This window comes from Ornithorhynchus anatinus, chromosome 18 (genome assembly GCF_004115215.2).
Source record: "Ornithorhynchus anatinus isolate Pmale09 chromosome 18, mOrnAna1.pri.v4, whole genome shotgun sequence".
Classification (NCBI taxonomy): domain Eukaryota; kingdom Metazoa; phylum Chordata; class Mammalia; order Monotremata; family Ornithorhynchidae; genus Ornithorhynchus; species Ornithorhynchus anatinus.
In genome coordinates, this window is record NC_041745.1 from 1,145,811 (window position 1) to 1,157,836 (window position 12,026).

The window sequence follows — 12,026 nt, forward strand, 5'->3', positions numbered from 1 at the left end:
CACTGAGCCGTGCTGCTTCTAGGTCCCTGGGCCACTTCCTCCATGGGACAGTGAGAATCGGGGAGCCTCAGATCTACTTCCGGGCCCCCCCCGTCTGAGCTCTGCTCCCCGGTTCTCCGGATGGAGTTGGGGAAGTGGCATTGCCCAGGGGAAGGGGGAGTCCAGGGACCCAGTTTCTAATCCCATCCGCCATGCGATCGTGAGTCAGTCACCGAACCTGTCCGGGCCTCCAATTATCTGTGAAATCGGGGGACCATCCACGGTCTCCCGCCTCCTTAGGCCACGAACCCCATGCGGAGCGGGGACGGTGTCCGATCTGATCACCTTGCACCAACCAAAGTGCTTAGCACCATGCTGGGCCCCGAGGACGCACCGGACAGTTATCCAGCTGCTGCTGCTCTTCCCCCAGCCCGCTGGAGGCTGATTTTTCTTTCCGAGGGGCGGATGACAGCGGGGAGCGTCCGAGGGGCCGGGCTGCGGATAGGATTCCAGTCGGAGGCTCCTGGTAGATCTGACGGGGTTCCCCCCACCCCCACCCCTGCGGCCGCTCCCCTCTCTGTGTTTCTCAGACAGCCCCTCTGCGGGAGAGCCCGTGACCCCCCAGCCTCGACTTTCAGCAACTGTCACAGTCAATTAGGATCACGGAGAGACGATCCCCCTCTCCCCGTCTCTCTCCCCGCGCCTTTTCCTCCCCGGCCCCGGTCTGGAGCCGGAGAGGAGTCCAGGGGCTGGGGCTTGGTCGTCTGTCCCGGTGGCCCCCCCAAAAGATGGGAGGGTCTTGGGGTTTGGGGGGAGGTTGCAGGGGGTGGCAGGTCCCGGGAGGCGGTGGGTGTAAAGGGGGCAAGTGGTCCGGAGAGGGCGGGTCGTGGGAGGTCATAGGTGGGATGGGGTGGGGGTTGGGATGCACGTTTTCTCTTCTGTACATGGGAATTAAGTCTGTGAGCCCCACGTGGGCCAGGGACTGGGTCAACCTGATTACCTTGAATCTATCCCAGCGCTTAGAACAGTGCTTGGCGCAGAGTTAGCGCTTAACAAATACCATCATCATTATTATTCTCTCTGCCTCACAGGGCACTTCCTGGGCAATCACACGGTTATTGACGTGCTCCGGCAGGCGGGGTTCGAGGTGGAACACACCCCCGCGGGGAGCCCGGTTCCCCAGTAAGTTGGTACCCGCGGGCAGGGGCCCTGGCTGGGGGAGGGTGGGCGGGGGTCCGAGTTTGCCCCACTCCCGTGAGAGACTCCTTCTCCATCCTCTGACGTAGACCCCCCGGCCCATTTTCCCCAGTCTATTTCCCATCCCTTTGACTGCCCCCTCCCAGCCCTTCTCGTTGGCGCTGTTCAAATGAGTCCTGTGCCGAATGACAGGGGCGGGTGGTCCCTGGAGGGGCATTCAACCACGCGGCCCCCAACCTCCCCCACCCCAGGGCTCAAGCATTGTGGACCTTGAAGATCGAACACCGTTCTTGCCGGCCGCACCTGTGCCCAGCCGGCAGGGGGTGGGAGGAGGGGAGGCGTCCCCCTCAACGGCACGGGGCAGGCTCTGGCCTGCGCTTGCCCCCCTCCCCCTCAACGCTTTAGCCGGCCAGGGCTCTTGATAGTGAGTCCCAGGAGCCCGGTGTGGAGCGGTGGCTCCGGCTGCAGACCGATGGCGAGGACCGCGGGGGGTGGGCGGAGGAGATTCTGAGAATTCCCGAACAATAGGAAGGCCCGGCTGGACACAGGTGCTTCCTGGGCCACCCCTTTCCTCCGGCTGGTTTGAATTATGCTCCCGGCAGCTGCCGGAGCAGACCTCGCCTGGCCTGAGGAAACCACGGGGGTAGGGGCCGTGGGGTCCAGGTGGAGGAAAGAATCGGAGACAGGGAGAGACGGAGCGCACAGAGAGACAGGGAGAGACAGAGCACGTAGAGACGGGGGAGAAAGAGACACGCAGGCCCAAAGTGAGATGGACTGGGAACCTGATGTGTGCAGGGGGCTGCCTACCGCTGCACTGGATGTCTACTATTTGCAGAGTGCTGTGTTGGGCACCATCTTGGTGCGGAACACTGTACTGGTAGCCTACTATGTGCAGAGGGTAGACTGGGCACCTACTGTGTGCAGAGCACTGTCCTGGGTGCCAAACGGGCACCAGCGTGGTACTGCCCCCAGCCTTCTCCCCAGCAGCTGTTCCTCCTGCGCGCAAGTAGAACTCATTTAACAGCCAATTCCTCATCCCAGCTGCTTCCCCTCACTGCCCCGTCTTGGCACGTGCCCCTCTCGGGTCGGGAGGAACCAGGCACCGGCTTTCAGGGCTGGAGGCCGTGTAGACCGGGGCAAAGCGCGGGTGGGTCCACCCACGGCCCGGGCGGAGCGGACGAGGGAAGGATCCGGAGCTGGAACGTCTTCCCTCGGGTGGACCCGGATAAATCTAACTTCTGTCGGAGTCGGAAACCCAATCCTCAGGAAATGGGAAGCAGATTGGAGCGTCTGCGGCCTCGGTAGCCGAGTCTCCAGTGACGGCGGGGGCCCGGGATCGCTCCCAAGGAGTGCCCCTCTCTCTCGTTAAGTCGTCCGGACCTTTACGGCCCGGACGTCCAGCCTTAGGGGGGCTGGGGAGGCTGCCGGAACGGCCCTCTAGACCCTCCCTCCCCAGCGCTCCACCCTCCCCCACCACCGGAGCCCCCTGCTTGGTTCCCACATCCATTGATCTCCCATTTCCAAACACAGGAAATGGAGGGCGGGAAATCGAGCCGAACGCTTCGGCCTGGTTATGTTGCACTCAGCGCGTGGTGGGCACCCAGTACAGTGCTCGGCGACCAGGAGGTGCCCAGTACGGGGCTCTGCACCCAGGAGGTACCCAGTATAGCGCTCTGCGCAGAGTAGGTGACCAGAACAAGTGCTCTGCACGCAGTAGGCATCGAGTACTGTGCGCTGCACGCAGCAAGTGCCCAGGGGTCTCGCAGGGATCTCTGAGCCACAGAAAAGGACTGGAGGGGGCCGCCCCCTCCACCTGTGACGGTTGTCGTGAGTAGCGGATGAGGTGAGTCTGGGTCCCCCCACTTTTAAAATCCCTCTCCCCTCCTCACCCCCCCCCCCCCACACCCTAACAGCTGACGGTTCCCCTCTGGTCTTCCAGCTCAGCAGCCCCAGACACGGACCCGCCGCCTCTGCCACCCGCCGAAGCCTCCGTGTCGGTGACCCCCGCGCTCCAGGCCGCCGGCCCCGCCCCGCCCCCCTCGCCCACCCCCCCCGCGGCCGACAGGGACCCCGCCTTGCCGCCGCCCCTCCTGCTCCCCGACAGCATCAGCCAGCTGCAGGAGTTCGGCCGGCAGAAGAAGTGGCCCCCAAAGCCACCCAACCACCCCCGCCCGCGCCACTTCAACGACCTGTGGGTGCGCATCGACGACAGGTCTGTGCCCACACAGCCCGGACCGGGCGCCTACTGCAGGCGGGGGGTTGGAGAGGAGGGGCCGGGGAGGAAGGGGTGAGGGAGGAGGGGGCTGGAGAAGATGGAGACGGGGAGGCGAGGGGCTGGAGCTTATTCTGGACCGTAAACTCATTCACTCATTCATCCATTCATTCGGTCGTATTTATTGAGCGCTTTACTGCGTGCAGAGCACTGTACTAAGTGCTTGGGAGAGTACTATTCAACATTAAACAGATACACTCCCTGCCCACAGTGAACTTCCAGTCTAGAGACGAGCTTATAGTCTCGAGTGGACAGGGAACGTGAGAGTCTATTGTACTCCCTTAAGCTGCTTAGTACAGTGCTCTGCACACTGTAAGTGCTCCGTAAAAACTATCGATTGACTGGAGGGAGGGGGACTGGGATGGTGGGGACTGGAGAGGAGGTTGGGGAGGCTGGGATCCTCTGTCTCTCTGTGTCTCTGTCTCTTTCTAACTCTTACTCTCCCCCTCTGTCTCGGTCTTTCTGTCTCTGTCTTTCTCCCTTGCCCATCCGTGACTCGCCCAGCCCCAGTTGAACTCCCACCGTGCGGGCGGGGCCGCAGTCCCTGTGATGTCGGAAAAAAGCACATTCACACGGAAAATATCTGGCGACGAAGAAGTAAGGGTCCAATGGGGAGCCTCCTCCCCAGGATCCGAGTGGGATCAAACGAGCTTTTGGCCCGAGAGCCGGGAGCAGGGCGAGGGCCCGACTTTGTTTCCTTTTGGAAACTGTGCCAGAGGCGAAGGCAGAAAACGAATGGGGAAAGATTTTTGCAGCGTGAAGTCATCAAAGGGGCTTCACCCAGGACCTCCCAATTGGATGATGAAATTCAGTGTGGAAAAGTCACTTCAAATTTGCGTTAGCTGAGACTGTAAAAATGCCTTTGCTGGGTCAGCCACGGCTCATTCCGATCCAGGGGCCCTCTCCCGCAGGGGTCCCGTGATCCTGGGAAGAACCGAGAACGGGTCGCCCTGCTTGACACTCGTCCTCGTGGTCGGGGATGGACAGTCCGACACTCCTGACTCTCCTCTCTCCATTCCTGACTCTCCTCCCGTGACCCAGCGTGAGCCGACCCACCCCCCAGACTTCCCTCTCCATTCCTGACTCTCCCTAGTGACCCGGCATCCTGACAACATCCTGACTCTCCTCTCTCCATCCTTGACTCTCCAGTGACCCAACACGGACCATCCGATGCCCTTTGACTCTTCTCTCTCCACCCCGACTCTCCCCAGGTGACTTTGCGAGGACCATCCCAGACCCCTGACTCTCCCCTCCCCCTGACTCTGCGCTCTCCCTCCCCCCCGCGACTCTCCCCCAGTGTCCCAGCACAGGCCATCCCTCATCAGACTGTAAACTCATGGAGGGCACAGTGCAGATGTCTTGCTGCTGGTGCTCTCTCCTAAGCACTCGGTACATATCATTGATGAATTGGGAGAGGGGGAGGGAAGGCTCTGAATCGAGAGTGACTGACTATCGACCAATCAACCCCATTAGATTATTCGCACCTTGGGGGCAGGGAATTGGGGTCACTTTCCCAGGCACTCAGTTCAGAGCCTTGAACTCAGTGGGTACCCGGTACGTTAGATTGGGTGCCCGGTTTCCCCTCTTGCCCAGATTTCTCTCTCTGCTCTACGTGCCCCCTGACTGGGGCCTGTGGTGGTGTGTGAGGGGGCTGCTCCCCTCCCCCCGCCCCAGGAGATACAGACTGGGTGGCTTAGTGGGTAGAGCACGGGCCTGGGTGTCAAAAGGCCCGGGGTTCTAATCCCGTCTCCGCGACTTGTCTGCCGTGTGGCTTTGGGCATTCTATGGGCCTCAGTTACCTCGTCTATAAAATGGGGATTAAGACTGGGAGTCCCAAGTGGGACAGGGACAGTGTCCAACCCGATCTGCTTGTATCCACCCCAGCGCTGAGTACAGGGCCTGGCACACGGTAAGCACTTAACAAATACCACCGTTATTATCATCATTATTATGACAATTCAATTTCACGTTCCACTCCTTCTCCTTCCAGCACCACGACGTCAGCGCCCCCGGCCAAGAACACCCCCGGCTACGAGACGGTCAGGCCCCCAGTGAGGTTCACCAACGAACTGGACCAGCGGCCCCGTCCCGCCCCGCCCGGCCCCCCGACGAGCTCGGCTCCCCGGGACTCTCCGTGGCCCCTCTCGGCCGCCGCTGCCGTGGCCGCCTGCCTCCTGCACCTCCTCCGGTTGTCCTGACCGCCCCCTCCCCTTCCCAGTTCCCCCCACTGGACCGAGACACCTTAAGAATCCTGGTTTTCCGGGACTCGTCTCCGAGGATGGGGGAGAGGTCGTCGCCGTCGGCCTCTCCGCCCGGCCCCGTTTCCGAATCTCTAAAGCTTTATCGTAACACTGACTTCATCTTCTTTTTGTAGAAGGGTCTTTATTTCCCATAGTGCTATGGGGCTCTGTAAGATATGTGTTCATATTCAGAAAGTGTATTTATTCCGCCAATGAACTTATTTTTACGATGTATATGTTCATAGCCCCCGTATTAAACAGGAGCGACGACCGAACGTGTCAGTTCCGCGTTCAGTCTTTGCGCCGACCTTTGCCCTCAAGGCCTCTCTGGCCGAGATGAGGCCGGAGGGGGCTCTGCCCGGGAGAGAGGGGTGGACTGTCCTTCTCGTCCCCGACGGCACTTGCCTGTTGGGTCTCAGCCAGAGGGGCGGGGTGGGGAGCCCGCGGGACCCAGTCATCCCACGCCCCACTCCCCGACCATTCCCTGCAGCCCCTCGGGGGTGGGGAATGCAGGAGGACGAGTAAATGTTTCTGTAAATCTTTGCTGTTGTCTGCATACCTTCAGTGTCCACCAGATTGCGATTGGCTTCTTGGGGACCCCCGGGGAAGTCACACGGCCTCAGGCCGGCTCTGACTCCAGGCCGTTGCCCTGACCGGTGACTCAGTTGACCTGGGAGGGAGAGGTCAGTGAAGTGGCTCGGAGTCCTCGGGGTCCTGGGGGGTGGGGGCGGATAGGGAAGGGGGCAGGATGGTGCGAATCTGTTTGGTTGAGAGGAAGAGGAGGACGACGAGGGGAAGTTAATTGAGGGCCTGATCCTGGCTCCACGATGCTGACACCTCTGACCATTTGGGCCCAGCACCTTTTTCGCTTCTGCCCACCCGAGGGTGGCAGAACAGACCAGGGACACGATGATCCTTAGCACAGAGGTTAAGAGGGAAAACCTGCACCTGGAGACCCGATGCCGAGAGAGACCAGCCTCCCGTGGAGACCAGTTGCCCGTGGAGACCAATCATCCATGGAGACCCGTTGCCCGTGGAGACCAGCTGCCCATGAGACCAGTTGCCCATGGAGGCCAGTCCCCCTTGGACACCAGTTGCCCATGGAGACCAGTTGCCCTTAGAAACCAGCCACCCATGGAAACCAATCACCCAGGGAGACAGTTGCTCCTGGAGACCAGTTGCCCTTGGAGACCCATCGCAGGGCAAACCTAGCTGGTTTGGATTGGGGGTGGGGGAAACTCTAGGAAGCTGGAGTCAGTTGGGGGCCTCCAGGACCACCAATTAAATGCCAGGGTGGCCCCAAGGCTGTCTCGGGCCATCTTGCCCATCAACTGGGCAGTGAAGCGACTCGCCCAAGGTCACACAGCTGATAAGGAGCCGGGAGTAAAACCCGTGACTCCCAAGCCCGTGTTCTTTCCACTAAGCCACGCTGCTTCTCTTACAGTTTCTCTGATACAGTCCCTGCCCCAAACAGCATTCATGTTCTAGGAGAGAGGGAGAACAGGGATAATAATAATAATAATTGTGGTACTTATTAAGTGCTTACTATGTGCCAAGCACTTTTCTAAGCAGTGGGGTAGATACAAGGTAATCACGTTGGACACGGTCCCTGTCTCCCGTGGGGCTCACAGTCTCAATCCCCATCTTATAGATGAGGGAACTGAGGCCCAGAGAAGTGAAGTGATTCGCCCAAGGTCTCACAGCAGACACGTGGCAGAGCTGGGTTTAGAACCCACGTCCTCCGACTCCCAGGCCCGTGCTTTTTCCACTGGGCCTCAATCCCAGGGGAGTCGAGAGGCGGACCCGGGTCACCCGACGGCCCGGGCTCTTCCTGATGGACCCGGCTTCCTGCCACCCATCTCTGTCCCGGCCGGACCCTTGACCGGGGGGTCCGAATCGGCTTTGATGAGGACCAGAGGGCTCTGGAAAGGGAGAGGAGTGGAGGGAACGGGAAAGGGAGGAGAGGGGGCTTGGAAGCAGAGGAGATCGGGGAGAGGAATTTAGTGTTTGCTGAAACTGTACAGCTGGTTTACCTGAGGAGTGTCTCTTGATCTGTCTCTGTCTCTCCCCTCTCCGTCTCCCTCCGTCTCTCCTACGCACGGAACCTCTGCCCCAGGAAGAGGCTCAGAAACACCTCATCCGTCTCCCCGGCTGAGGTGAGTTTGGGGAATTTGGCGGAGGAGGAGGGGAGCCTGGGCGTGCAGAGTCCTGTACTTGGGGGTACGTATAAGAGAAGAAGATGGAACTCAGTCCCCGTCTGACTCAGGACTCACGGTCCAAGAGGATGATCTTATTCCCATTTTTATTTGAGGATATAATAATAATAAAGATGTTTGTTAGGTAATAATCATGATGTCGGTATTTGTTAAGCGCTTACTATGTGCAGAGCGCTGTTCTAAGCGCCGGGGTAGAGACAGGGTAATCGGGTTGTCCCACGTGAGGCTCACGGTTAATCCCCATTTTACCGATGAGATAACTGAGGCACAGAGAAGTCAAGTGACTTGCCCACAGTCACACAGCTGACAAGTGGCAGAGCCGGGATTCGAACCCATGACCTCTGACTCCCAAGCCCGGGCTCTTTCCACTGAGCCATGCTGCTTCTCAGAGGTGTTTACTATGTGCCAAGCACTGTTGAAGGCCCAGAGGATTTCAGAAGCAGCGTGGCCTAGTGGAAAGAGCACGGGCCCAGGAGCCAGAAGACCTGGGTTCTAATCCTGGCCCTGCCCCTTGTCTGCTGGGTGATCTTGGGCAAACCTCGTTACTTCTCTGTTCCTCAGTTACCTCATCTGTAAAATGGAGATTAAGACCTTGAGCCCCATCTGGGACAGGGACTTTGTCCAACCAGTTTAGCGTCTATCTATCCCCGTGCTTAGTACCATGCTTAACATATAGTAAGTGCTTAACAAATACCATAAAAAAAGAAAAGGTTGGGAGCAGGAGAGGCTTTTAGGGGGAAGACAGATGAGTCTCCTATGCCAGGATCCTGAGCCCTGCTGACAGATTCATTTCCCACCAACTTGCTGTGTGACGTTGGCCGAGTCACCGGACCTCTCTGGGCCGGTTTCCTCATCTGAGAAATTGAAATAGGGCTAGCGGGAGAAGCGACTCGTGAAAGCTGCCTCCAGCCTGTTCAGATTATGAAAGCGCTCTGTCAACACTGCTCTTGGAAGAGAGCTTGGCAGAAAGTCAGCGTGAAGCGAAAGGCATGTTGGCAGCAGCGAAACAGTGGCCGCGTCCCTGTAGGAATATTTCGGTCGGAAAAATGTTTTTAAAACATTCGCGTCCCCACCACCAACCTCCCAAATGTTTGGTGGAAATGCTTCTGCCGGGAAGAATTTTCCAGCAGGCATGAATGAGTTGGAAACCCAGCCCGGTTCACACTGAGACTGCAGAAACAAAATCGCGGTCGAGGCACAATGAATTGAGCGGACAGAACGCTTCCATTCCGGAACTGTTTCCTGGGGCCACCATTTATTTTTGGAAACAACCGTTTAGGCTGTTAAGACGGGCCAAAGACAACAGCCGTGGAAGCCGCCCCGTCGAGATGCGATAATATTTCCATCTGAACCGGGCCGGGAGGGAGGAGCTGGCTGGTGGGGGCTACCGCGATGGCCTCTGGATTCTCCCTCGGCGCCTTGTGGCAGGAGATGAGAGCGGAGAGAGGTGGGGGGGCCGGGGTGGGGGAGACAAGGATGGAGACCCCCTGGCTGACGCACTCATTGATCCAGCGAATTCCAAAGCTCTCAGCACATCGCCAGCTTTAACCTCGGGCTTCTCTTACCGTCCAGTCAAGAGTAGCAGCGTGGCCTCGTGGAAAGAGCCCAGGCCTGGGTTCTAATCCCCACTCCTCCACTATGTCTGCTGTGTGATCTTGGGCAAGTCACTTCACTTCTCTGTGCCTAAGTTACCCCATCTGTCAAATAGGAATTAAGGTAGGGAGCCCCATGTGGGGCAGGGACTGTGTCCAACCTATTTTGTGAGAATAATGTTGGTATTTGTTAAGCGCTTACTATGTGCAGAGCACTCTTCTAAGCGCTGGGGGAGATACAGGGTCATCAGGTCGTCCCACAGTTAATCCCCATTTTACAGATGAGGCCACTGAGGCACAGAGAAGTGAAGTGACGTGCCCACAGTCACACGGCTGACGAGCGGCAGAGCCGGGATGAGAATCCTGGGATATCGGATATCCCAGCGCTTAGTGTAGTGCCTGGCACGTAGTAAGTGCTTAATACCACAAATATCATTATTATTCGTATAATAATAGTATTTGTTAAACACTTACTATGGGCCGGGCACTCAATAAATACGACTGAATGAATGAACGCCAGGCACTGCACTAAGTGCTGGGGTGGATACAAGCAAATGGGGTTGGACACGGTCCTTGTCCCCCGTGGAGCTCACAGTTTCAATCTCCATTTACAGATGTGGTAACTGAGTCACAGAGAAGTTACGTGACTTGCCGCGGTCTCCCAGCAGACAGGCGGCCGAGTCGGGATCAGAACCCACGTCCTCTGCTTCCCAGGCCCGTGCTCTTTCACTATGCCACTCTGCTTCTCTTCCCAGAGCTTCCCACCGCTCTTCCCGCCGTGATGGGGATGGGGGAGTTGGCGGGGAGGGGGGAACTGCGTGATAAAGAATGAGAAACATCTGGCAGAAATCTCCCTGAAAATGGATGTGGCTTTTTATAATTAGAAACGAGGTGGGTCTGGAGAAGTGCGAGCTTGGGGGGCCCAATGCAAATGTTTTGAAAAATGTTGGAGGCGTGAAGTGGAGTGTCCGTGGTGGGGTGGGCTCTTTGGGCGGGTCTTTATTCTGCCGGCGGGGGTCTTGGGGGGGGGGGGGGAGGGTCGTCCCAGAGGGAGCTGAGGGGGGGCTGATCCGGGCTCAGTTTAGAGAAAAGCATCGCGGCGGCATTTCTACCTCAACTGAGTGGGGATCTTTTTTTTTTTTTTTTATGGTAGCGCTTACTATGTGCCAGGCACCGTTCTAAGAATCTTGATACAATAAACGCCCTCTTTTGCAACAGCCAAAGTCACTCATTCAGTAGTATTGATTGAGCGCTTGCTGGGTGCAGAGCTCTTGGTATGTACAATTCGGCACGCGTCAAGCCTTACAGCCCGAGCGCCTGACACACAGTAAGCACTTGAAAAACGCTACGGTGTCGCAGCGTTTCCCGTCTGGACTGCCGGAGCAGTCTCAGGCCCGACACACCTGGATGGAGGGCCCCCTCACCCTCCTCCCGCCGTGCTCCGCCAGCTCCGCAAGAGAGGAAGCAGGCAGGTGCACCGCAAACGGTGAAAGTGCCCAAATCACTCGCACTTGGCCCTGCTGGGTGACCTTGGACGAGTCACTTATCTTGCCTGGGCCCATTTCCTCCTCTGTAAAGTGGGGATCAGGCCCCCACCACCCCCCACCACTTCTCCCTGACCCCCCGGGGTCAAATGGAATCACCAAGGTAAAAGTGCTTCGGGAAAGAGTAAGAGCATGGGAGAAATTTCCATTCATTCAATCGTACTTATTGAGCACTTAACTGTATGCAGAGCCCTGTACTAAACGCTTGGGAGAATACGATGTAGCAATAAACAGTAATGCCAGCTCTGTCAGACACTTTTTGGAAAACGATATCTGTGAAGTGCTTGCTACGTGCCAGATACTGTATTAAGCGCCGGAGAAGATACGAGATAATCAGGTGGGACACAGTCCACGTCCCACGTGGAACTCACAATTTAATCCCCATTTTACAGGTGAGGTAACTGAGGCCCGGAAAAGTGCAGTGACTTGCCCAAGGTCACACAGCAGACAACTGGTGGAGTCAGTATTAGAACTCAGGTCTTTCTGGCTCCCGGGACCGTGCTCTATCCCCTAAGCCGTGCTGCTTCTCCTGTCAATTTGCAGCCACAAGTGAATTCCAATCCGCCTCAGGGAATCGATCGATCCATCATTGGTATTTACGGAGTGCTTACTGCGTGGAGAGCGTTGTCAGCTGTGTGACTGTGGGCAAGTCCCTTAACTTCTCTGTGCCTCAGTGGCCTCATCTGTCAAATGGGGATGAAGACTGTGAGCCCCACGTGGGACAACCTGATTCCCCTGTGTCTACCCCAGTGCTTAGAACAGTGCTCTGCACATAGTAAGCGTTTAACAAATACCAACATTATTATTATTATTATTGTACTAGGCGCTTGGGAAAATACAGTACAATACAATCTGAAGACATTATCCTGGCCCACAGGAGCTGACAGTCTACGGGGGAAGACAGACACTAAAAGTGAATACCGAATTTGCCACGGGTAAGAGAAACACTGTGATTTTAGCCAGAACAGCAGCGGTTCTTTTTCATC

The 12,026-nt window shown here is 57.5% G+C and overlaps 1 protein-coding gene and 1 long non-coding RNA gene across 2 annotated transcripts in view; one reads left to right on the forward strand and one right to left on the reverse strand.

Annotated features, from left to right (window-relative positions):
* The window catches only part of TRABD2B (TraB domain containing 2B), a 63,222-nt gene extending 57,259 nt beyond the window's left edge, over positions 1–5,963 (forward strand). Inside the window, exons 5-7 of the mRNA XM_029083017.2 lie at positions 1,071–1,161; positions 3,116–3,388; positions 5,439–5,963. Of these exons, the coding sequence (XP_028938850.1) occupies positions 1,071–1,161; positions 3,116–3,388; positions 5,439–5,646 (572 nt within the window). The 3' untranslated portion in view covers positions 5,647–5,963. The remainder of the gene's footprint in view (positions 1–1,070; positions 1,162–3,115; positions 3,389–5,438) is intronic.
* LOC114818206 lies at positions 5,811–6,791 on the reverse strand. The gene is made up of 2 exons (XR_003766042.2): positions 6,637–6,791; positions 5,811–6,358 (listed from the first exon to the last, which is right to left on the reverse strand). It is a non-coding gene; the product is annotated as an uncharacterized LOC114818206 (long non-coding RNA).
* Between the last annotated feature and the right edge of the window lie 5,235 nt (positions 6,792–12,026).